The 26,014-nt window shown below is 45.0% G+C and overlaps 1 protein-coding gene across 5 annotated transcripts in view; it reads right to left on the bottom strand.

Moving 5' to 3' along the window:
- The window catches only part of RFX2 (regulatory factor X2), a 60,790-nt gene that overhangs the window by 17,202 nt on the left and 17,574 nt on the right, over positions 1–26,014 (bottom strand). Inside the window, exons 2-6 of one of the 5 annotated variants that reach the window (XM_074928042.1) lie at positions 12,227–12,339; positions 9,456–9,545; positions 8,393–8,472; positions 7,394–7,658; positions 3,173–3,247 (exon numbers count right to left, since the gene is read on the bottom strand). In XM_074928042.1, coding sequence (XP_074784143.1) covers positions 3,173–3,247; positions 7,394–7,658; positions 8,393–8,472; positions 9,456–9,545; positions 12,227–12,331 — 615 coding nt within the window. In that variant the 5' untranslated portion in view covers positions 12,332–12,339. The remainder of the gene's footprint in view (positions 1–3,172; positions 3,248–7,393; positions 7,659–8,392; positions 8,473–9,455; positions 9,546–12,226; positions 12,340–26,014) is intronic. The other 4 variants (XM_074928040.1, XM_074928038.1, XM_074928039.1 and 1 more) reach the window with 4 other exon arrangements.

Genomic DNA, 26,014 nt, shown 5'->3' with positions numbered 1-26,014 from the left:
CCTGGCCAAGGGAGAATTATTCCCTTCAACACGTTTCCTACTTTTCTGTTCAGTCTCATTTTAGGTGTTTCCACCCAAACACCATTTAGGGGTAAGACCTTTTCCTCAGTGAAAAAACTCCATCAGCACCTACCCTAAGAGCCCTGCTACCCACAGGGAGGAAGTCCAACAAGTTTTGGGGGGTTTAATTTGGTTTTTTGTTGTTTTACAGTCAGTGAGGAAAAGATACATCTTCCCCCTACTCCTCTGAGTGCTGTGGATATCTAGGAGCCACAGGGTCTCAGGCAGATTATAGCTTCCTACTGCTTCCCTATGTGCTTAGCTTTAGGCACTTGTGTACAAAAATTTTAGTCATTTTTCTCAAACTTCTTTGTATCATCTGCAAGCTCATAATTGGAAAGAAGTAATCCTCTGACCCAGCGACTCTGGAGTATTCTTGTGAACAGAGCTTTTTCAGTAACAGTAATAGATTGACATGATTTCACTAGAAACATCATGTGTCAGGGGTATTAACATTAGCTTAGGCTTCCAAATTTGATGTTTCAAGTGCACTTAAATAACCTCTCAGAGAGCTTCTGAAGCTAAATTAAGTTATCAAGTGTGGCTCCATTTCACATTGACTTTGTTTCAACAGCATTATGTAAAAAATTCCCTCTTGACTGATACCCCTTTATTTTTTAAAACAAAACAAAACACCCCAAACAAAGATTTCTGGCATGAAACATTCTGACAGCAACAAAATAAACCATTATCCCAAGAATTTACAGATTTGCAAAATGTGAAATTTAAAACAAGGGACAGAGCACTTAATGAAAATCTCTGCAACCTTAAGACTAAAAGCAATTAACTCACACCTAATAGCGCAGTTAGTGTTATCTTGCAACTTCCTTGGCCACCAGATTTGTCAAGCTCATCTTTTGCTTTCAGCCTTGACAAATCACAGTCACCTCCAGCTTCACTTTCTGGTTCTCACAAAATCTGGTGTCAGTCACGCAAGCATCTGTCTGTCTGTTTTTTTTGTTTTGTTTTTTCAACATCAAAGAGGTGAGAACTGAAACATCCCCGATAGGAGAAACCCCTGTAACACAGCACGTGCCGGGGGACAGGAGCAGAGAGGTTCTGGGCTGCACAATGCTCGGGCTGTCCCTCACACTGAGGATGGGAGCAACCTCTGGTAGCCTCCTGTCTCCGGGTGGTAGATGCCCCATCCCTGGAAACACTCAAGGCCAGGTTGGACGGGGCTCTGAGCAGCCTGCTGGAGTCGAAGATGTCCCTGCTCATGGCAGGGGGTTGGACTAGAGGAGCTTTAAAGGTCCCTTCCCACCCAAACTATTCTGTGATTCTGTGATTCCAGCCCTGCCTCCTACTCAAACCAGGGCTCACTGGTCCCTCGGTCCAGTCAAGCGGCTCATTCAGTCGAGCCCTGAGGACGTCCCCGGGCAGAGGCCACGCAGCCTCCCGGGGCAGCAGCACCGACCTTGCTCCAGCTCTGGGAGGAGATTGCCTGCTGTGGTTCCACAGCGTGCTGCATTTCCGACAGGCACAGCCTGCACCATCACCTCCTCGTGATTCCCAACGCCCACAGACATCGCTCCGTGCCCTGGGAAGGCAGAGCAAGGCCACTGGAGGTTCACAGGGCAGCAAGGGACCCCCAGGTTTCCTTGGCTTGGCAGAGGAAATTGCCCAGCCCTGCCAGGGCAGCACGCTGCTGGAGCTCGGACTGACAATTTCAGCAAGGACAAGAGGAAAGCTGATGTGTACTTTCGAATTTGTAAGAGAACTTAAGCCTTATGTCAAACTATGAACTGTAACTGGAGAAACATTAAGTTCTTTACTTTTACCCTGCAAGACAAGGGCGGGGAAGATCTGGTCAGAGGCTGGATCAGGCCCCAACTCCATCCTGAACAACCTGCAGCCAGATGAAATCTCTTTTCTATTTTTGTTTTCTTTCCTCTGCTCTTTTTCTGCTTTTCTTCAAACCTCCTTCAATACCACATCACAACTCACCCCATCCTGCTCTGCTCTGTCCCTTTCTGCACTGGGAGAAACAAAAAAAATTCTGCAGAGCAACATTATCCTTAAGACAAAGCTGCACAGCACTCAGGGAACAGCACGGGTGTGTGAGCACGGTCACAGCCTGGGACAGGGAGGATGCACAGAGATGCTCAGAACAGGAGCATCTGATTCTGTAGGTTTGTGTATCCCCAGCTTCAACAAAGAAACCTTCAATTTCTAGAAGCTCATCCAGGAGCCCTGGCTTGGAGTTCGACATCAGTTTAAGAGAATCAGACTGTTAGGTTTAACGTTCCTTTTGTTTTCTCAGGCTATTTCTCTAGGGTGAAGAGGGCAAAGATTTTTTTTTTTTACAGGATCTAAGAATGACAACAGATCTGCCCTCAAATTCAAAGCAAAAGCGAATCTGTTAGAATAACGAAGTACCACTTCATGTACTGTGATTTATCAGCGCAGAACACGCCTCAGCCTAATCCAAAACACAGTGAAGTCAAAGCAAGAGCAATGACTTGAACAGGACTTGAATTAGACCCTTCAAATCTCACACAAACATGTGCTCACTGTTAAGCATTACTGCAGGGGAGCCATAAACCATGATGCAGAAGGCCCAGTAGAATAGTGGGAACTTCACACAAAGCAGGGAAATTGTTGGCATAGTGAGAAGAGAGAGGTCTAGCAAATGGTTTTAGCATAGCATTGTGACAGTAATGGTCTTCCTGAGGCACAGAAAGAGGCAATAAAGGCATTCACAGGAGTAGGATTTTGGTATGCGCTATCTGAGGGATATCTGTGATGATTCACACCAAGTTATTGCTGTAGAATTGCAAGTTATTTTCCAGCCATCTTTCAATTCCAGTGAAAGGAAAAGAACTTCCTCAAATGTGTTTATCTAATTGCCAGCAATTTCCATTGCAAGGCAGATGAAATAAATAAACACAGGGGAGAGGTAGTTAACAGAATCCAGAGCATCTCATAAACAAACATTAACATCACGGCACTTTTTTGCAGATTCTTTTTTTCTTGGGAAGAGGCCTCTTTGGGCAGCACAGCTGAATCACAGGCTGCTTTCAGTGGCTCGTGCTGTTGAATACACCAAAGGGCTACAAATAATGCTCCTACCAAAGCAGGAAAAAGGTTGTAAATTCCGATTGTAACTTACATGGCTGTTGAGCAAACTGCTTTTGTGTGATGTAATCCCTTCATTTTTTTGTAGGTTTTCAATCGCCATTTCAAGCTAAAGAAAATGCGCACAGGGGAAAAAAAAAAAAGAAAAAAAAAAGGAAAAAAGAAAAAGAAAGGAAATCAGATAGTTAGCAACAGCCAGGATTATTATTTCTTTATTAATATCTGAATGATTAATGCTTTATATCAACAGGCTGGTGAAAAAGAGGTACAGATGAGGCACAGTCCTTATGGGATGAAGCTGCAGAGACGTTATTGGATGCCATGCAAACTAGCAACACAGCAAGAATCCCTACTAGGGTTAAAGAGCAAGACCAGGGGGCTTTTGATCTTCCACTATAGGCACTGCCCATTTATAAAAGAGAAGCAGTTTTCCATCTCCTTTCCCCTTTGTGCCTAGACCAAAGCACCACCAGACAGACACGCTGCAGCCGGTCGAAGGAGATATGCTGTAGATTTGCTATTAGCCAGATCTTTCAGGGAAGACTGGAAATAATGACTTTGGTTATTATTACTCCTTAATGTTTTGACAAAACACTAATGGCAACTAAATAAAACAGGAGCACAAGGAGGGTTGACACATAGAATGCGTAAGCTGGAATGGGTAAGAGCTCTTTGCTGCTGCAGAGAACTGCAAAGAGACTCTGAAGGGAGAAGACAGGTTTCAGTTAAGTGAGCTTCTTCCCACGAAGACAGGCTGGCACATCGTGATAATACTTGTGCTCATTTCCAATGATCTGAGCTTCTGCAAGCGGAGTCTTGGTGAGGCATTCCAGCCCCTGACGAGCCCTGTGCTTCTCTCTGTCTAGCTTCTCTTCTACTCTCAGCCCAGCTGTGGCTGCTGCCTCATGCTCCAACCCTCTCCTGGACCCTTCTTGTCTTCTCCTTTCTGCTACTCAATCTCTGGGAAACTACTTAGCAGATATCTGCTAGTCCCAGAGCTTCAGTGCTCCTGAGCACAGGGTTTTTGTAAATGAGGAATAAAGAAAACCCAAACCAAAAAAAAAAAAAAAAAAAAGAAAATCTATTAAGGGAGTCGCAGGAGCAGAACCTGCTCCAGTAGATGTTCTCAAAACCCTGTTATTTGTGACTTGTTAGTGCAGGCAGGGCAAGGCAGCACACATCAGCCAGTAAAACTTGCAGCCAGCAGCTATCTTGAGCATCTGTCCTCATTGTACATGCATGGTTGTGCACTCATCCGTAGGCACACGCACAAAGCATTGCACAATGATCTGGGAGAACAGAACAAATCAGATCTAACTTCTGAAGTAGCATTCAGCAACCAAAGACAGCCTGTGCCATATCCAGTGGCACTCTGTCCGAGCCCCTCCACCACACATCCCTTGGTTTCCATCCCAAAGTGCCATCACTGTGGCAAGAAGTTATCACTGAATCCAAAAAAAAAGGGTCAGTCGAAGACTATGTGTCAGTGGGGTTTTTTTGAGAAAACTGTCAACGCTGTGAAGTACCATGAGGAACCAAAGACTGATTGCTGATGCAGCTTTCAGGAAATGAGTCAGTGTTAGAGGGAGACACCATTTCCTTCCTCTGTTCAAGGAGCAGCACAGCGCCAGTTGAGCAACACCTCTTACGCAAATACACAAACACTGCCTGTCCTTCTGGCATTTTGGGAAGTGTCCCATGCAGATGGACACCTTGCATCTGCAGAAAAAATACGACAGGGGAAAGACTAAAAGCTCTTAAACAGCCCTGCATGAAGGTGAGGAGCTCTGAGGACCCACTTATGGGAGGTCTCAAGGATTTCCTCTGGTACAGCCTGCTTTAAATGAAGATTAATAGTGCTCTGTTGGCACAGACACCGAATGGAACCGCTTCATGTGCTGTGTCAGCCCATTTGATGGAGCAGAATATCATTATTCCAGCAAATATGGAAAACGGGTTTCTTTAAATATTTCAAGATCTTACTTTAGTGTGCATACAGTCTTTACCAACCGTCCCTCCACCTCCTGAGGCAGCTCTTACTGCTAAATCTGAAGCACTCTCTAGTTCCAGCCTCCTCTGAAGACAGATACTCTCCTCGCTTTCGAGGTTTCGGTGCCGGCTCAGCACCCTCCAAGCCCTCTCCCTTCCCCATTCCTTGCAGCTGCCTCTCCTGCTGCCAAGCCCTCACGTTGCTGGCCGCTTGGACATCCGTCCCCTTTGCACTACACCCCCAAGGCCACATGCAAACACTACGTCTTCCTTGGTTACGTCCACATGAGCTGTACCTTTTCTTTCTCTCCACAAAGCTCCTAATTCTGCCCCAAACACATTCTGCCAGGACTACAGCCTCTCCGGCCTCTTTAACACCAGCCTTTCCTATTCTCTGTTTAAGCAAGACATTGCAATGAAAAATAATGTTTTTACTCATTGATTTGATTTAGTCATTGCTCTCCTTAAGCCTTCCACTACCTGTCCACCCCTTATGTGAAATTTAAAGCAGTTATCACAGCCCTGCTCTATCCCTCTTCAACTCTGGTCTGTGCTGAAAGAACTGAAAGCTACACACAGACACATCCCTATATTGTCTTCCCTGCAACTATTTCACTCTCTTAAGCCCCTCCGCAAGAGCCACAGACATTCTGTGTTAAAATACCTTCAGAAAGTTCATTCCTACATGCAACAGAGTGAATTTATTTCAGATGCATTTTCATAAAGGTCACTTCCTAAATCCTTTTTTTTTGCTGAACAGCTTTCTCATGTGATAGGCAGCTACAAACAAAACCTGTTCATGGGGCATTTCTATTGACATATATTCTACTCGGGTTTTTTTTACATTGTGCCCATCAACATGGAAATAAAAAAACAAACAAACAAACAAAAATCCCAAAACAAAACAAAAACCAAGAGTAATGTTGTGCAGCTTTACAAGATGAAGTCTCACACAGGTGACAAGATCAGCAGCTACTTCCTTCAAAATAACAAGCCTGAGCAAAAATCAGATGGTCCGATGCTAGTTTGTAACTATGAACAGTTAAAATAGACACACACACACAATTCTCACACAAGAAATGAAGCCCAACTAATCCAGATGCAGCTGTCATTTTCTCTTCCACCCAAAGCTAAGGACCTTTCCCCTACTTCTATCTAAGACAGAGCACATTTACTCCAGGATCAAAGGCAACCTTTTAAGGCACAAAGATTCAAACCCCACGAAGTCTATACACTAAAACTCTGTGGGAAAAGAAAGTACAACCTAACCAGCTAGATTTTCAAGAGCACTCAGTGGCAAACAGCTCCTGTTTTTCTCCCTGGACGGTGCCATTCACATTTTAAAATCTGGCCACATATACCGAGTTACACCTACATTTGTAATTATGTTTACATACAAACGTATAAACACACATAAGTCAGTCTGGAAAGGAAGGTGAGCAGTGTCCCAGAAAACAAGCTCCAACCCACTCCTGGCAGCAGCTGCTACTAAGGGCTGGGAGAATCTCACATGAAAGCCCTGGGAGCTTCTGGCTGGAAAAAGGCTGTTTTGGGTTAATAGTTGTATCCCCAAGTCCCACACAGCAGTATAGCTGTGCTTCTAGCAACCTGGCACCTCGACTGACAGCTGGAGGGACATGATTTTAAAAAATGAGAGCTTTAAAACATTTCTGTTTGATCAGTATTATCCCTAAAATACATTTTCTGTAACATACGGCATGGAAAGAATACACAATGGTGCTGGAGATATGTACAAAGACTTTTTGATCACTATGCATTTGGCATGATCAGCTTGACATGCCTTGTGTGCTAATTATCCACTGTATTAATAATGGATTTTTCAGGTCTTTTCATAATTAAAAATATATTTATATATTTCTTTATTTTGAGTAAGTCAAGCCCCGTGTTCAGATGTTACACTTTTTAGAAAATGTAAATATAGACAATTCTTTTGAATTGGAAAGCCAGAACATTTTGCTCGGGATAAAAAAACAAAACCCCCGAGAATTTTCTCTTATCTCCATGCTGCATAATTTCAGTGATCCACTCAGAAAGTTTGACAAGCTTCTGCCCAGCAGCATGAGACACATTCCAAACTCCCGCTGAAAAATATCTGTAGTACACCAGTGTCTATTCTCTCCCTTGCATGGCACGTTATAGACATATACACAGTGATAACGATAGGAAGTTTTATTTTCTGAAGGTTTTTCAGTTCCCTTGGAATAATTCCTGGCCCCCGAGCTGCAACATCTGCAGGGCTACATACCGTTGCTGGAGAGGAGCGTGAAGTATGTGACAGAGAATGTCTAGTGTTTTCCATCCCCCCATGAATGAGATAGGCTCCCGAGCCGGAGAGGATCGGACTTCCCCCAATGTCCATGGTGATGCCCACCATGTTGTGAGAGGGAATGGCTGTAGGAGAGGATGCCGCTGTAGTCACCTGAGCTCCACCTCCCTGCGGTTCGAAATAGGATGCTGCGCTGCTGGGGGCGTAAATCTGAGCTTCGGTGTTGTAGGAGTAGGTGGCTCGTCTGTCAAAAGAATAACAGGGTCAGGAGGTGGAGAGGAGCCAAAGGAATAACAGGGTCAGGAGGTGGAGAGGAGCTGGTAGATCTAATCTCATGAACAACAGTTTTGGAAACCTGGACCACCTTTTGAAAAAAACTCGACTCCATTGTCGGTGGGATTTGCCCCATTAAAATTGAAGCCCGTGCTGTAGAAGTCAGTCCTGACAATGTTAATCAGTCCCAGGACAGCCCTGGAGCCGAGGCCCACAGCCACTGAGAGAGCCCAGAGCCCAGGAATCGCTCTGCAGCCACTGCAGGCAACCTTGGTGCTGGAGGCTGAGAGCATCCCAGAGGGCAGCAGGGCCAAAGCGGGGGGCAGAGCACACAGGAGGAAGAGGAAACCTTTCAGAACCCCCTTTTCCCTCAAACAGTTATGCTCCAGTTTCTAAAGCCACCCCACCTCACCACACACACACGGTGAGCTGGGCAGAGGAAAATACTGGATCCTTTTCTGTGGCAGGATTCCCTGAAGAACAGTTCCTCCATGAGGCCAACACCCCCTCCAAGGCTGGAGTCTGGCTGAAACTACCCCCACGCACACAACGTAGCATGTAAAATGGTTGTTCCTCCTCTTCCTCCTTTTAACAGTGAGCAGTGCCAGCAGCAGCACCAGGGTGGAAGGAGCCTGGGAGGACCAAAGGGCTCAACCCAGCTGGGAGGGAAACAGGGCTCTGCTACAGCCAACACGGGACTCTTACATGGTTCCATTGGTATAAACAGCTTCTCCTCCTTCCACATACTGGACCTGGGATGGATAGACGTGCTGCACGGATTGCACCTGAAACAAGCATCACAAACTCAAGTTACGGATATGTTATTGCCTAGAAATAGCGGGAGAAATTGCATATTACATCCTTAAACAACTCTCAACCTTACCTTGGCATTTGGGCTTTCTTTTTTAAAAGAAAAATAAAAAAACAAACAAAAATCCCACATGCTTAGGAATCCCAAGGGATGTATTTATTTTAAAAGGTCAGATTAAAATAAATAAATAAGTAGTTGCTCCGTGAGCAGTGGAAACAATGGAGCTGGGTTTCCTCTGCACACATGTCTCAGGGCTGGTTCTCCGCTGACTAATAAGGGTGAGATCATGCTGCAGCCTTTCCTTCAGAGAGGAGGTTGGCAGTGTCCATCTGCACCCCAGCCCCCCTTTTCATTGGTCTGAGAGAGACACAGTTGCCCTCTGTCAAGTTTTTTTTTCTAAAACTGAGCAACCAAATAAAAAAAAAAACCTGCTAGATGAAAAAGTCAAGAGTCAGACTCACTGTCCACATGAAGCAGCACCATGTGCCTGGTTTCTTAGGAAACAAGGACTGTAAAAGGCAAAGTTCAGATAAATAAAAACACTTGCATGATTCTCTGTCACCTAACCTTTCTATGAAGCCACATGCAGTCAGTACATTTATTTGTGTAATTAAAAAAAAATCCCACTTTGCCTCTAAAAAAATCTTTACAGAGGAGGATTGCTTTTAAATGGCAATTAAAAGCATCCATCAAATCTTCACATGTATAAAAGACAACTGCTACAGTAAAAGTTCTTTCTAAACTTTAAATATCTTGTTTCTTTTGCCATCGGTCTAAGAAAGGAAGAGAGAGATGGAGAAAGCTGCTCTCACAGTGATCTCCAGTTCTCTAATTGCACACAACTCTTTAATTAAGAGCAACATGGGTATTTCTAAGCACAGTTTCAAATGTTGTGTGGGACGTGGGGTCCTGTTGACACGGGGGTCCCTGCGTAGTGTCTCACCCCAGAGATATTACCTGTTGTGGAACCTGCTGAACTCTGGGAACAGAGATTTGCTGCATCTGCGCCCCTTTGGGAGCGGAGCCTGCTGCTTGGACCAAAACCCTCTGAAAGAAGAAGATATAGTAAGATACACTTACTTTCAGACTGTAACACGGTTGAGTTAGGTATTCTCTTTCAAACTGTCATGGAAAGCTTCCCTCCTACCCCAGCAGCAGCAGAACCCCTTACTGAGCATCCCTGTGGTCCCCATCCTTCCAGTGTGGGCACCAGTCTGAACTCAGTACCCTGAACCCGGGAAAGGCTGGATCCACATTTTCTGACACAGATCATCTTTAATTCTCCACGCAAGGAAATAACAGCTAACAGCTGACTGACAGAAGGAGCTCAACATGAGGTTCAGCTGCAGCTAAACAAGAAACACTCCTCACACATACATGTTTTCCTCCTATGGCTGCAAAGTTCTTCTCCTCCAGCTGCTACACTGAACCACACTCTGCCTCCTGCAACAAGAAACTGCACTCTCCAAGTTGTCACAGCCCTTATGGTTTCTACCAGCACCAAAGCTCAGATGGTTCTGCACCCCCTTTCAGTGCCACCAAGGGCACAGAAATGCTTTGTGTTGCCTTGAGGTGGTCACTGTCCTCTCCCTCTGCTCTGTCATTTCCAGCATCCCCCTGCTCTTTGTGTTACTCTCGGCAGTCTGAGGTTGGACACACATCTCGTAGAGTGCTCAGCACCTTGCAGATCCAGCAAAACAGGCGCGGGGATGTGGAGGATGGAAAGAAACGACTCAGAGAGGCCCATGGGAACAGAGCCAAGTATCAGTGTGGCCTTTTAAACCAATGAGGACCTTCTCCAAGGAGACAGACATCCTCTGTGGCTTGAGGATTTAAAAATATCCATCAGATTGGGCCAACAGAACAAAAAGCTGCAAAACAATCCCATGTGAATCCTAGATGAGACCTAGACAATCACTGGCTACCTTATACGTATAAATTTATGATTTTTAGCCCTTTGACACCCTCCCAACATGCCCTTTGTAACAAGCCAGAAATTCTATTCTAGCAGATTTAAAAGAATACAGGAATTGCCCAGATTTCTAGGCAGCTTCTACATCACCAGTCCTGAGGCTGACCTCCAGCAAGTCTGGATACACTGGAGATCCTGCAGCTGAACTAGCGGTAAGGACACGTACACTTATGCCAGCCATCACTTTGTCCATTTTCTCTCCAAAACATGCTGCAACCAGTGCACGATGGGAACATTATAAGCCCTTTTTCAAGTCAAGCCTTGGCAATGCCACGTACATCATAATCTCAGCAAGATCCTTTCCTCTCTCCTATTTTTTACCCATTCTCTGTCATCGCTTTTACCAAACGACACAACTCCTCCTTTGGCACAGCTGCCCAGCTCAGCTACTTGTGTAGCTTGTTACTGCCTGTCTGGTTGCTCCTACCTTCCAACCAAAAAAAATTAATCATCCCCAACCTGTAAGATGAGGCCATCCTGTTCATACAGCCTTTGCTCACACTGAAAGGCAGACCAGCTATCAACAACACCAAAGGCTTCAGCCTCACACCAGTCATGCTGCCAGTAGTTCATTCCCAGTGTTTTCTTTGCCCTGCTGGTGAGAAGGGAAGGCTCCGGATGTTCCTCCTCTTCAGCAATCTTCCACAATCCTCTGGATCTTCCTTAATCCATGGAGTTCCACTCAATACTCCGTGTCATGATGACAGCACTGGCACAGGCTGGAGGGGTAATTTCATAATCCAAAGCCAGTGGGTTTTCTAAACTTCTTTAAGATGTTGTCACAGTCAAATTCACAGGAGTAACTGATGATCCCTAAGATACTTGACACTACTGCTCAGCAGCATCCACACCACTACAATACGAACACGAAAGGTCGCCCAGAGAAACCGAAGATGGGAAGGCTGAGAGATGACAGCGAGCTGACCAACCGCACACTGGATCACACGATGTGAACGTCCACATCTCCTGGTGAATCGAATGCTCCTACCAATTCACAATTTTTAATTGTTCCTTTTCATCAGCATCCAATGGCAGCTACTTCTGCTCACTTGGGAGTTGGAGAAGGGTGTAGCTAAGTTACACCCACCCATCCTCTTATCCCTCCAGCTTCCTGCAACAGAAACTTCTTTTGATAGTTCCCCAAAAGGCATAAAAAGGAACCAGTTTGACTTAACCCTTCCTGGTTTGCACTACGTAGTTTTCATTCATCAGTTGAAGCTATCATTTCTCTCCTGTCAGGAGACCTCCCAAGTGCACCGTATTCATGTATATGAATCATGAATCCCCCCTCCCCAATTTAAAATGCCAGGATCCACCTACCAAAGGAAGAGACCAGCATGCGGCTGCTCCACCCTCTTCCTGCATTAGCACTCCCCACACCTCTTCTCTCTCGAGCTTGGTACCTTATTTGCAGAGATGCCTTTAAGGACTGTTTCATTTTCTGCTTTTATTGACACATCAAATAATGACAGGATATTATACTGAAGCAAACACCAAACTGGCATGAAGTGACTTCCCTGAGTAGCTAAATTAAAACCTAAACCCTGTCTTTTAAAGCTTGCATGTTCATAGGGCTAACACATAAAATATCTATGGCCTTTATCAACACAAAGTCCAGCAACAGGTTCCCCCCACTACCTCAACGAGCTGATTAACAATCCTCTCCCTCACATAAAAGCCCTGGATTAAAATACATCTGCCAGTCAAACAGGTCTCTTCTCCATGGAAACGGCATTCCCAGCTGTGCATACGTTACCTGCTGAGACGCTGGCACTGGCTGCACTACTGGAGCTTGGGCTGATGCTGAAGTGTGAAGCGCCACAGAAGCTGCTGGGTCTGAGCCACCCTCTGAACTCTGCATGCTCACTGCTGGGGAGAGCAGAGGGGAGATGAGCCGGGGAAACACAGCTACACACCACGGCAAACGCCCGAGCAACCCGCGGCTAAAGGGAACAAAATCCCTGTGGAAGATCCAGGGGAAGTGCTAGGAAGGAAGGTAGCTACCTACACAGAGGACTCCTTTTAGTCTTGGAGCTAATTTTAATACAGTATTATATTAAGAAAAAAGAAAGTTGCACAATTGTTCCACAGAAAGGAGAGGGAAGGAACAGAAAATGCACTTCTAAATATAACCGAAAAGTAGTGTTGGAAAATTATTGTGTCATAGTGAGGATAACTTCAGAACTGGAAGAGTAAGAGCATATTTTTAAAATAATTTTATCTCCCCCTCTGCCTTATCATGTTTAACTACTGGGAAAAAAAAAAAATTAAAAAAAAAATTAATAAAATCTAAGTACACGCCTGCCAATGCTTTTACCTGAAAAGTAGGGTGGTCAGTTTGGGTTTATAATCACAACCGATAATCAAACACAAACAGCAGCAGAGCAGTGATTCACCACCAGTTAAAAACCCCAAACCACCCCCACAAAGAAACAAACACCTCCCCATCCGTGCCCCCAAATGCCATCAGCCTCACCAACGTCCCCAAAGAGAGACATGCCACGGCCCTCGGGTCCTGCTGCCAGGCTGCAACCCCACGGAGCTGATGCCCTCAGCATCTTCAAGTCACCCGAGTCCCTGTCCCGGCACTCACCCAGCACGGCTCAGCCACCTCGGGACGCATCCCAAGGGCCACCCGGGGATGTCCTGGGGATGGAGAGACGGCGCCGGAGCAGGGCTGAGCGCCTGCCCTGCAGCACAGGCTCTCCATCCCCCGGGTCTCCTCGCCCCCCTACGGCACTGCCCCGGCACCCCCTGCCCGTCCCCACGGATGTTGAAGCCCAACCACCCGATGGACACCGAGGGTTGTGCTTCCCGAGGGCAGACAATGTCATTTGAGGGGGTTTGATGTAATGTGGAGGGGTGGGGGAGCCTTTTTTTCTCAGTTTCTTGTGAAAGTTCCTGTTTAAAAACCTATTTTAGGAGGGTTTCTGCTGTCACTTCAAACCAAAAGATTCAGACACATCCAGATTTTGAGCAGTGTCAGTTCTCCTTTCTCAGCCTCGCTGCTGAGTCGAATGTAACCTCCAACTAACAGCATGAAATCTTTTTCATTTTATTTCCCTTCTCTATCCAATATTTAAATTTTTTCCTCAACTTCGTGCAAGTTAAGAGCCAAAAGGAAAAATGAGAAACTGAGGGACACTGGGCCCTGCTCATTTGATAGCTCTTTGTGGTAAAAAGAAATGCAAGGGGGAAGTGAAGTTACAAAAATTGTCTTCAGACACTGAATAAACCCCAAATATTTAGATTCTTCATAAAACAGTTTTTTAAGATTTTTTTTCCAGTCAGTGCTGACCCCGTAATCCCACACTACCCATTAGCAAATCACAACAATTACTCTCGAAACTTCCCTGAAACCTCACTGCTTGCGAGTGATTTTCTCTTTCACATCATCTTTCTTGCATCCAGGAGAAAGAGCAGGTACAGAACCCACATAGTCACTGCTCCAAATACAGCTACCGGATTAATTTAACAAGCCAGAAACGGAGCAAAGAAATTTGGTCACTATTTATCACCATTTGTGCCCCTCTGTAGGCCCCAAGTCTGCCCGTAGCAGACGTGCACAACCCCATTCCCTGCAGCTCCTCTATATATAAAGGCAGCACCTGCTTCTCCCCATCACTGCCTCTGCATGGTTTTTAGCCAAAAACTCTTCGTGAGAAGATACCAGTTGCAAGAGCACTGTGAGATCATGAAAATAATAATTCTCGCAGTTAATTAACGCAATAGCCTTCTCCCTGTTCCAGCCCCAAATCATTTGCAACTAAACGTTTGCCCAATGTTTGGTTTATAAACCTGCTCAGGCAGAAGAGAGGGGTCACTTTTAGCATACAGATTCTTCTAACTTTTGCAAGAGTGTTTTACTGTCTGTCATTTGTGCCCAGGGCTCCGTTTCACAGCTTTCTAGGGTTTTGTGAGTGGAAAAATAGAGCATGGTGAGGTTACAGAAGAGAGGTGGGGAAGTTGCCAAATGTATTTTAATGATCTATTTGAGAATGGTTGTGGCAGGGTCAGCTCTTGGCATTTCAGCTCTACAGAAAGGTCTCTTTTCAAGTGTAGTTATAATCAGAAAAGGACACTCAGAAGAGGTGCCATCTCAAAATTATCACCTACTCATCTCTGCTGATAAATTTTGTCTTTTGGTTTCCCTCAGTGACCAAAAGAGACCAGAGAGAGGCAGGCAGGGTGGAAGATGAATTATCTGCTGCCAAAATAAATCATCAACGTTATTTTCAGATTTGTTACAAAACGCAGACTCTGTTAATGATGACAACCAAGCCAGACACAAAGACTCCAACGCAATCTGCAGCTGGTACTTCCAGACAAGGTAGACAGACCCAGTACTGGACTGCCAAGGCACACGTACAAGACTTCTTATTATTTGTTTATCAGTGAAACATCCTGGATAAAAAATAATTCTTTTCCCATTAAAGCCATCCTGTGCTTTCTGAGAATTGGAGAGGGATACGTGTACACCACCTGCTAACATTAATTTGCGCCGAGGAGAAGCTGACAACGTGACAGAATTCCTACACTCTGAGAAACCACTGCAAGGTGTTAGGAAGCTTTGCTGATGTTCTGGGAGCACAGCTACCAGGTGAGGCAAGGCTCCAGAGGATGGATAAAGCATCGGCTTTCAAGGAGAGGAAAAGTGGCATTCGAAGTCCTGCTCTTTGCTCTTCTTGGGAGTTGTGCGTGCAAAGCAAGGAACGCCCTTGTAGCTCCGTAACAAACATCGGCTGCTGGAGCTCGGCCGTCTGCTTGTGCAGCTCTTTGGCAGTTCTGCCACATCCCGAAAGCAAATGCCCATGAAAGGACTCGCTGCTCTCCCTCAATCTCATTTTTCACCTCCCACAGAGGAGGAAGTTTTACAGTGTTCTTGATCAGACTCTCCTATAGAGACTCAGTGGCTCAAAAGCGAGCCCTCCTGTCTCCCAGAGAGCTAAGATTTGCTGCCTTCCTCTTAGATCTGGTCTAAGAAAGAGAGGTTCATCCCAGCCACGTTTGCTTCCCACTCCTGGCTGGGGGGGGAGAAGGCTGTAGTGCTCTCGCAGCAGAAGTGACCGACAGAAGCTATTAAAAGGTGTCTTGTGGCTTCTGACAGCCGGTGAAAGCCTGACAGCTTGGCAGCCCCCCTGGTGCTGGGGAGTCCGCACAAACTGAGGGGCTGATTAGTAGTCAGCAAAGCTGCTGGTGGGTCACAGTTGACTTTTCTCCACTCCAGGACTCCTTACCAGGTTAAGAAGAGCAGAAAGACACGTCAGTTATGCCAGGGGAATGAGCAGAGAGGATCTGACCATTCATAAGGAATAAAATCGTGGTGAGAAGGGCTCTACTCGAGACAGGTAGAGACAAGTTTAAAACGCTGGTTGCTCGACGTGGCATGTGATGTCACGTGCAGCATCACGACTGTGGAAGGCATTGCAGAAATTTGGATTCCAGGTTGCATCATCACTGAATGAATCAGGCAGATAACAAGGCTGCTGCCTCTGGAAACCTTCTGTTTACACACAGCTATCTCGGTATCCAAGCAAACAGCGGTGACAGGAAAGGAAATCCAGAAAAAGCTAATAACTTCTGGGTGCTATTTCTGGTTCTGCCACCAGCTTGCTCCTCTGTGACCTTGAACAGGATGCTTCCCCTTCCGTGCACTTCAGTTTTCCCACTCCTAAAAAAGCCCCAGTACTCCCCCAGGTAAGGTATTTTTTGAGCATTGGTCTCAGAGGGCTGTCAAAATCTGAATACATTTGAGAAAGATAAGTAGTAATATTACAAGCCTCGAGGGTTGATAAAAACTCTAATTGTCACCGTTTCATTCATAAGCCACATTGCCTTCATGTAAATAGCCCTGCCTTTGTTAATCTCTCCTGCCTAAACCAGCTCCAAAATGCTGGTAAAACAGAGATAAGAGGAGCATTTACAAATATTTTTCACATTGAAGTTTGCAGTGAGAAGGGGAGAAAAGGAGGGGGCAGCAGAAGAATGTCACACAGCTTCCTCCTCTGAGTTGCCTTGGAGTGCCAAGGGGGGGAAAAAGCAGCAGCATCCTCTGCACCAGTCCCTGCGCCCCCAAAAGAGCTTGGGAAGGGAGAGGGGCTGGTGCAAGAGCCCCTCAGCAGCGGGAAGGGTGCCCCTGGGTGCTCACTCTGTGCTGCAGCCCATGAGCTCTAGCCAGCCAGGAGATGAGGAGGAACTACAAGTATTTTTCCACAGAATGTTTTAATATAAACTATCAGCTCCTGAACACGCAAACAAAAAAAAACCCGCCGAGACCTCAAACGTCTAACGACTGCTGCTGATCAGAGCCAGAGCAGGGAGTCTGCCCCAGGGAAATATTTGGTTTATTTTTCTTTGGCGCTCTGGCCCTCACTCCGCGGGACATGTAGGCACACAGCTCGCTGAGCACCAGCTGCCATCCCAGGCAGCTCCAAGACTTCAAATAAAAGAGGATTTAAGTCCCTGCCTTCCTCAGGTCCAGGGTCGCTTGTGCTGTAACTGCGGGCCAACCTACTCGGTGTTTTCATACTAAAAGAAAATGTCACCATTTGAAGCGAATATATTTTATTTTTTAAGAGCAGCCTTACATAAATCAGGAGTGGGACGGGCAGTCTTGGCTCTTGTGGGATATTTAGGTCTTGTATTTACAAATTTATTTAATATTATCTGTATTTCATTTTAAAGTGAAAATGTAAAACATACTGGCTACCCCACACCAGCAACCAGTGAATGCTTTCTTTAATCCAGAATAATCATACAATCATACTAGCATTACTTTCAAATTATTAAAATTGCTATTGTTTCAGTGAAGCACTTGCTCATTTGAAGATAAATCACGAACTACTTTATTTAATTTGCTTTTCAAAGCTTACTTGGTCATTCTTTGATCTTATTTAAACTTCTCAATTTTTTATTTTTTTTTTCTGGCAGAACTTTTGAAATAGAATATAATACTGGGACTTAAATGAGGGAAAGGAAAATGTCTTCAATGAGTTTTGTTGTTGTTTTTAAGAAGAACAGGGAGTTATTCTACCTCTGGGACACTTTCTCATAGCTACTTATATTTAAGCTTCCCAGTAAACTTTGGTGGGTCTTATTACCTCTACTGGGTAAGTAATTCCCTCCATTTGCCATTTGTAAATGGGCTTTACAACTTCTTTGCAAAGAGGATTTAAATGTAGGGCATAAAAATCCACCAGTAAAATGCCTGCCTTGAAGGACAAGAATACAACGGTAAATCAGATTTTTGAGGACTGAAGGATGTACTTCATAGCTTTGATTTCAAATTCAAATATAAAGGTGGAAAAACTTTATTTTTCCAGGTGAGCCTGCTATAATTATACTTGCCTTTTTGTTAATGAGATTTAGGACGCCCAACAGCCAGGATGCTCAGCTGTGCACAGTTTGTGCTTCAAGTTTTCTTTGTGTTCAACAGCTCTTGGGCTGACCAGGGGGTAAAATAGCCAGGGAGTCACATACAGTCACATTTCCATATACAAGTTCATGATACAGCTATTAATTCTTTACGGAAATCTCCTGATATCTGGTATTTTACTGAAAATAATGGGAAGATTTTAGATTAATTAAAAAAAAAAAAGAAAATAATTATTTCTCATCCATAACATTGACCTGCTAGGATCAAAATTAAAATCCAGTTTTTTGCACTTTTTTTGTTTGGTTTTGTGCATTTTTTACATACTTTGAAAGGAAGGCTTACACATAAAAATAGCTATTTAGTTTCTGTCACTTTTATTCAGGTCTAGTTGGCTTGGAGCTTAGATAAATAGGGAAACCAGAACAGCAGTAACTGAATTCAGAAGAAATAAAAATGTTATTTAGCCATCACATTCTATATGGGCTCTAAGTGGTATTTTCTCCCCTGACTACAGAAAAAGGAACTATGGTTTTTACATTTAATAGATTCACTCCTGAGAATCCTCAACTCTCTCTAAAGTGACTGAAAATAATAAAAGGAATACAGGGAATAGCAGATTTTTACTTTCTTTTCTAGCAGATGCACACTATCCATCCCACCACACTCCAGGCCACATTTATTTCACTAAAGAAAACCTTCTTAAATTTATTTTCCATTTCATTGAACATTTTTGGCTTAGTCTGTATTTAGTAATTTGCCCTGAAAAGGCATGAGTTGTGTTTTAACCAGAGCATAGAAAGGAAGTGTTTAATTCCTTGGAAGAAGAAACATTTTATTTTAGGTGAATGAAAATGCAATTGAGTGAATTATACCACCTCAGAGCAGAACTAAGGCGAATACTTGTACCAAACCCAGCTTGCCTCCTGCCTCCACATGCATCCTTTATCCCTGCTGCACATGTCTCTAAACCACGCTATCTCCAAGAAACAACAGGCGTTCCCCTGAAATTGAAATCAGGAAAATATTAATATTTTTTTTCCACTGCCCATAAAACACAGAAGCTGGAGGAACACACGAGCAGGCACTTGCAGATGGCCAGCACGTGGCTCTGAACTGAGACCAAGGGTCAAGTGTGTCCCCATCTTTGCATCCTCTTTGGAAAAACATGATTCCAGCTTACCCATCTGTGAAACCAAGAGAAACGCTTTGCTTTTGGATGGCTGAGCCATCCCTGTTTAGGAGTTATCTTTTCCTTCAGACCATACAAGAGATGCTCGGAGAACAAAGCTCCCAGCACAGCTGTTGGCAATGGCTGCAGCATTTGGAAGTCTGGCTGCTTAGCACCTGAACTTAATCCTTGTCCAAAATGTTGTACAACTGGTAATCATGAGCTCGACTTAGGAGAGCTACAGTATTTCCTGGGTTTTTTAACTGTTCTAAAAGTCTTGGAAGAAAAAGCCTGCTGTTCTGGCTTTCAGAGGGAGCCAAGAAACCTGGGAGCAAGTTAGGAGTGGACAGTCTCGGCTCATCAAAACCCCTCAGCCCACGCCGAGGACAGCCCGGAACACGCCTACAGCCAGGGGACACTGAGCCACCCCACGGAGCCGGGGACACTGCGGGAGGGAGGGTGCCCCGTGTCCTGCTGCCAGCACCAAGCACCCGGGTACCATTCGCATCCCGAGGGCTGGAGCAGCATTCGCCTCTCGCAGCCAGCCCCTCCCGAACCAGGCGAGGATGGGGGAGAGCTCTGAGCTGTCTCTGTGCTCAGAGCAGTTGTGAACGTGCCCTTAGCCCCATGGCAGCTGAAAGCGAGCTCTTCCAGGCTAACGGGAGCTGGCACTTGAGCTGGCTCATCTAAAGAGCGTCCTGAACCACGTGTCGTAACCTTTAGCCTTTTAATAAGTGGTGGTAAGTGGAGGGGATGGAAGGGGGAAGCAAACATGACAACGAACTCGATAATAAGCTGATTTCTAGAGAGGCTGCTTATTACATTGCCTCAAAATGTTACAGAGAAGGCACCAGAGCCTTCCACTGATTAGGTTAAATTAATTTAAAACAGAAGCAAACGCTGCTTGTCTAAGAGCTTTAGTTACCTGGAAACACAGATAAACCCCAAACACGTGTTTCAAGGGCAGGAAGCAGTATAGCTGCTGGGTTGTCTGGTGTTTTGTTGTTTTTTGTTTTTTTTTTTTTCCAGAAACTGGTCCTCATGGAAAAATACAAATTTGGAAATGGCTTTTATTAGCAAGTTAATAATATACCAAAATACAAATATACACTCAGTCTTTAGTTAGATTTCATGGAATCAAGTCAAGTAATATATATCTATATATACACACACGCACATGTAATTGTTGTGTAACAGCAGTTCACTGATCTGTGCTGTGTCTTTAAAAGTAACTTTGAGAGAGGCAGAAGAGAGCGAGGAATGTATCTGTGCTGGCCCTATAATTTGGAGTTTCCTTAAGAGCCATCTGAGACTGAACAGCAGAAGCAGTGATGGTTTAAAGTTGCTGGCAGCAGCCTGAGGACAAATCCCATGTGCACAGAGCTCAGACCTGAACGTGGGCAAAGTAACACTGAGAATCTCCCTCCCAGACAAAAACCTGTCCTATTTTTTTTTCTGGGTTAATATTACAAACACTCTTCAAGTGTCAAAAGCCAGGACTGGGTTCTTTCAGATCTAACTGATCCCTTCTAGTGCTCAGAAATGCAGGGGCCAGCATCCAGCCTCTTTACTGCCGTGCTGCATTTCACCTTCAGTCTCCCAACAGACTCACCTGCACGAGCCCCAGCTGTTTGTTCTTAAGAAAAAGTCCAACAACTTCCAGATTTTTATTTAGCCTTGCACGACCTTTTCAACAAGTGCTTGAAACTCCTTTTTTCCTACTACCCAGCTAAATCTTGACTTCAGGAAAGTTTTGCTACAATGATGGCAAATTATGCTACCCAAGAAGCAACGTCTTGGTATCTGCTGAGCTGTAAGGAAGCTTTCACATCTGCAAGGAGGAATTAAAAGTCACGTACTACACTGTACTACTCCATGTCTAGGCCCTTCAGACACCTGCTGCGACATGCACATTGGTGCTATCTGGCAAAAGCAAGAACAAGTTCTGGGCTCAAATCAGTCATTTTCCTGTATTTTTAATATGTGCACTGTAGGGGTTTCCCAGGGCTGGGATTCAATAGGGGAAAGACAGCGCGTCAAGCAAAAACCTGGCACAAAAGCATTTCAAAGGTTCCTTTCTAGGACAAATCTCAAAGTTCCAATCATCAACCAAAGCAGAACATCTGGTTGTTGACCCCTGTGGTCTGTAGCTCTGCTTGGGCATGTTCCCAGGATGATCCCAGGTACCTGGGTACAGCTAATCCCCATCCGATTGAGCTGGGCTCATTTTGGCACAAGGAACTGCAAACCTTGATCCTCGACTGAGTTTTTGCAACACCCACCTTTATAGCTTGTCCTATGGCAGAAAAGTACGGAGTATGTTAATTTATTTTAAATTAATTCCAAGAGATCAGCATAATTTAAACCTGTACATTTATCAGCTCTCACTTTTTCCTTGTTTAGACTAGACAACCATTTCAATGGTCTTAAGGCTAGCCAGCCTTTTAACAATTTAAGTGAGAAATAGGAGATTTGCTGCAGTATTTCATTTCGATGCGGGGCGGCAGCAGCAGCTATTTCCATCATGCCTATCTGCTGAACAGCAAATATAGAAGCAACCACTGCCAACGCAGCCCAGTATATTGTTATTTATTTATGTAGCGCCATTCACAAGCACTGTGATGCTTAACAAAGTTAAGCAGAACAAGCCACAAACATAAACTGTGGCCATTCAGAGAAGAGATGACAATGTCTCAGATTTTACAGCATCAGCTCCAGCGGTCTCTGGGAAAGATTCCACCATGGGGTGGACTGAAACATGGCACCAGGGGATAAACAAGTGGTCACAAGTGTTAGCGTTGCTGTGGGTTTGTACTGGGGAGTTTGAGAAGCCAGAAGGAGACTTGGAGCAAGGAGAGAAATAAGACGAGGTCACTCTTCCCCTCTGAAAGGCAGGTAGTGCCTGGGTGGGCACGAGGAGGAGGAGGGCTTGTTTGCTTTCTCCTGACAATAAGAGCAAGTTTCTTTGTCTCTCTCAAACATCTGCATGAGCTCTGACCCCACCGTCCTTCTGCCTGCACACGAGATGCTGTTCCAGGCTCTGCTAACCAGGCACAATCCCAGTGAGCATTGCCCTGACCAGGGACTGGTGTTACTGGGGAGGAACCGCCACGGAGGTCTGGGCTCTGCTCCTGCACTCCACGGAAAATGGAATCTCACCCTTTACGTGATCGTGCCACACCAAAACATCCTCTCGGGGACGTGCAAACTCCTCTCACGAGAGTCTGAGATTTGTTTGCTGATGATTCTGCTTCTACCCGTGCAATACAACTGCCCCAAGTTCAAACTCCACACTGCTCATCAGAGCCACAGGGTGGCACGGGGCGGGGGGGGCTCAAAACTGAACTCGCAGTTGTTATTCAACTGCTCCATCGCAGTATTCAGAGTGTGTTTCAGCAAGTAGTGGGAGAGAAGGAATTGCTTTCCAGACCAGTGTACTGCTACCGGTGGAGAGGGGGAATGAAATGGGGTTTTTTTCCCCAAAATGTAAGGTTTGTAAGAGCTGTTGGTGACTGGGACGGCTGACCAGGACTAAACAAGACCCCAAATAGAAGACACAAACTATCCAGAGACATGCAATTTTTCTTAGAAAGGCAAAGAAATCAGAAGGCTGCTTTAGATGCCCTAGAAATGCAGTTTAGGAAAATATATTTGAATATTCTACACTTGGAGAAGGGCACTGCTGTATTTTTGCTGAGGACAGTAATAGCACAGACCGCATTCTAGATGAACGGGAGAAGATAAAGGCTTGCAACAACTGTCCGTTGCTCTAACAATTCACTCTCCCAAAGAGAGAGAATTGACTGTTACTGAACTAGAATTAACCAAGTTATATCTTTTATCCATGCAACAAAATCCTGTGGGCAGTAGTTTTGGCCTGGAGACACGAGTGGGTGGCTTCCCAACAGACATCTCACCTCACTAAACTTTCTGTCCGTAGTCTGGCCAGAGAGTGACCCAGGTAACACCCAGAAACCACTTTATTTTATCCATCCGCTAAGTGGGCACAAGGCAAAGCTGCAGTTTTAAAAGCTCATCCTCCAGCAGTGTGCTGATGGATCAGGATCGCGCTTAGTCTATCAAGCTGAGTGGGAAGATTTAAATCCTTTTGAATCATAAACTAAGGGGGGTGGGGGGTGTGTGTGTCTTTAGCCCTAATTCTGAGACTACTTTGAGGGGTTGCAGGGGCAAGGGGGACCCCCCGCGCCTTGCCTGCCGCTGACAAGCCCAAGCCCGTCGGAAGCGCGGTGCAGGCGGAGGAAGAGGCCGATGCTGGGGGAGGATGCGGGGCCCACGCTGTTTGGGGAGCAACAGCAGTTGCCAGGGGCGACGCGGTCCCCTCCCGTGTCCAAGGCGCGTTGCTAGGCAACGCGGGGAGCGCTGCCCAAACCAAACATCCCCATCCCCGCTCCCCGCCCCGCCGCGACCGCACACTAAATATGTCAGCGGGTATTTTCAGAAGCCCGGGAGGACTGACAAATAATTTCTTTGCTATAGTAACAGAAAGGGGGGAGGACTGTGGGGTTTGGTGCTTTGTTTTGGTTGTTGGGGGGTTTTTTGTTGTGTTTTTTTTTTTCTTTTCTCTTAATTGTTATTTCAGAATAAACGGATTAACAGGCTGGACAGTGTTCTTCAAAGCAGATGCTCAGGAAAGGAAGTTAGTGGGTTTGTTTTCAAAAATATTATTAAGGAGTTAACCTCTTTTGGAGACGGTAGTAACGAGTCATTATGCAAAGGCCCGTGTCCCCAGTTCGCTGCCCAGGGCAGCAGGGCACAGGCACCAGCACCGCCTGCCCAGCGCTACCCGCAAACACACCCTGAACAAGTACTCCTTCAACTTCATCTCCCCCCTACACACCTATTTGTAGATTCCTAGAAGTTTCCCAGCAGAATTTAGAGCCCTTTAAAGCAGGACTTAGCTTGCTTAAAACAGGTTTGCTTTTCTTGGTTGTGTCTATGAGTCTGGGGAAAGGTAGTCTGTCCGGGATGAGTCTGTCTGTCTGTCTCTTCTGGAGAGGGTATGTGTGCTTTTTGAGTATCCTTTGATTTGATGGAGAAACTCACCATAACTCACCATAAAGATGTTTTCTTCTAGTTCCCTGAACATAAGACACTAATTTAAATTCTCTACTCTGCATTTTTTACATTAAAATTTGAGTCGACCAAAGCTAAGCAAAAAAAAATATATTAACACTCGAGGATTTTAAGGGAGAGCTTGCTCTCTGTGAAAATAAAGAATAGAGAGAGGCTTTTGTTGGGCTGATGGAAACAGATCATTGTCCTGGGTGCAGTGGTATGATCTAGAACATAAAAGTTCTGCTGTGCTTGCTAATCATCATTAAGGCCACATGCTGCTGTCACAGGCTCCCAAATTCAATAGGAGCAGAATTTAGGCAGAATTTGTCCCTCCAACTTTAAAACCTAAGCTTAGGCGCTGGTATCACATCAGTTCACCTTCACAGTGATTAACGATAAAGCTTATCACTGAAGTTGTCGATTTGGAAGTGTGGGGTGCTTTTAGTGCTTCCTTTGGCACTTCAGCATTTATCTCCTAATGGCACCGTCCTCCACGGCTCTGCAACACAATTGCAGCACTCTGTTGTGCTTCTCTGGGGCTGATGTCATGAAAAGCACAAATCACTCATCCACTGGATAAAAAAATAAAAAGCCACAGTATTGGGCACTTTATAAATAAGGTCTTTCAAAAACTCTGCTCTTTGTTTAAGGATTTTTTTTTTTTTTTCCAAACTATTGCTGACCTCAGACCCCAGACTACTCCTTGGTCTTCTAGCATTTGATTGCATTTATCTCCTCCTCAGGGGGACTCACATGCCTCTTGCATGAGAACAGTCGATCCAGGAACATTTTGAAGGAGGCAGCTGATCTTTTTCTTGTGATGTTCAGAGCAGCATTCAACAGAGAGCAGACACTTGTGCAAGACAGCCAAGAGTTTGGCAAAGCTTGGCAACTTAAAAATGACAACTGAAAATTAAAAAATGTCATCACTTGAAAAATCTGCCCAGCAAAGGGATAAAATATGCACCATCCGCAGCTATTTGAGGTGATCCAGTAGCATTCGCACTCATTGCACAGAAAAGTAAACTCAAACTAAGCTCCTTTATGTAATGGCATCCTTGCCCATCCTACCTATTGCCTTATGATAGATTTCAGCATTGAAATCTCCCAAGCTGTGAGAAATATGGTTAAAAAGATGCTTTGACACTGCAACATTTGGCCAAGTAAAGCACTTCAGACGATACAGGGAAATGATCACCTGCTTTGAAACTTATTTATTTATAGCAACTTACAGTTTCTGAATATTGCTTAATAATCCTGCTTGCCCTGACTGTTCTGTGGAAATTCATCAAGAACTACTACGTTCGGCAAAAATAAGAGACATGTCCTTAGAAAGCAGATGGGTTCTAACAAGTTGAGTCTTTGTAGAGTATCGATAGCCCTGTATGAAGAGTAGAAACTAGTAGTCTAGTGTTTTTAGATAAGATAGAAGGAGTAAACTGCCTGGGACCACTCTTGTTCAATATTTAGGAGAATCTGCTCATGCTCCGAGGAACGGGGTGGAAAAGTACAAGGCGAGGAGGACTGTGAGCCTTCCTCCCAAAGAACCCTGAAGACACCCCCCCCAAGGAAGCAACGCACAGGCGCACGGATAATATAAACTGCTTGACACCAGCCTTTGGAACTAACCCAACTTTATTTATGCGTAGGTATATTTGTATGGTGTAATCCATCCACACTCTATAAGTTTCTGGTAAAATGTGCCGTTGGTTTGCAAGCTTTGTGGAGTAACCCCCTCGCACCCCGGCGCCGCAATAAACATACCTGCTTTAAAACCATCTTTGAATTTTAGAGTCGCATCAGAGAAGGTAATTCTGGCTAAGACCAGCATCTCAGCCATGACATCAGAAGCAGCACAGAGGAATGTGACCAACCTCTTGATAACTCAGGTCTCACTCAAATGCCAGCCTGAGAAGCAAGCTGAG

The sequence above is a fragment of the Athene noctua genome, chromosome 27 (genome assembly GCF_965140245.1).
Source record: "Athene noctua chromosome 27, bAthNoc1.hap1.1, whole genome shotgun sequence".
In the NCBI taxonomy this organism is placed as follows: Eukaryota; Metazoa; Chordata; class Aves; order Strigiformes; family Strigidae; genus Athene; species Athene noctua.
This window is presented reverse-complemented; position numbering and strand designations above follow the sequence as displayed.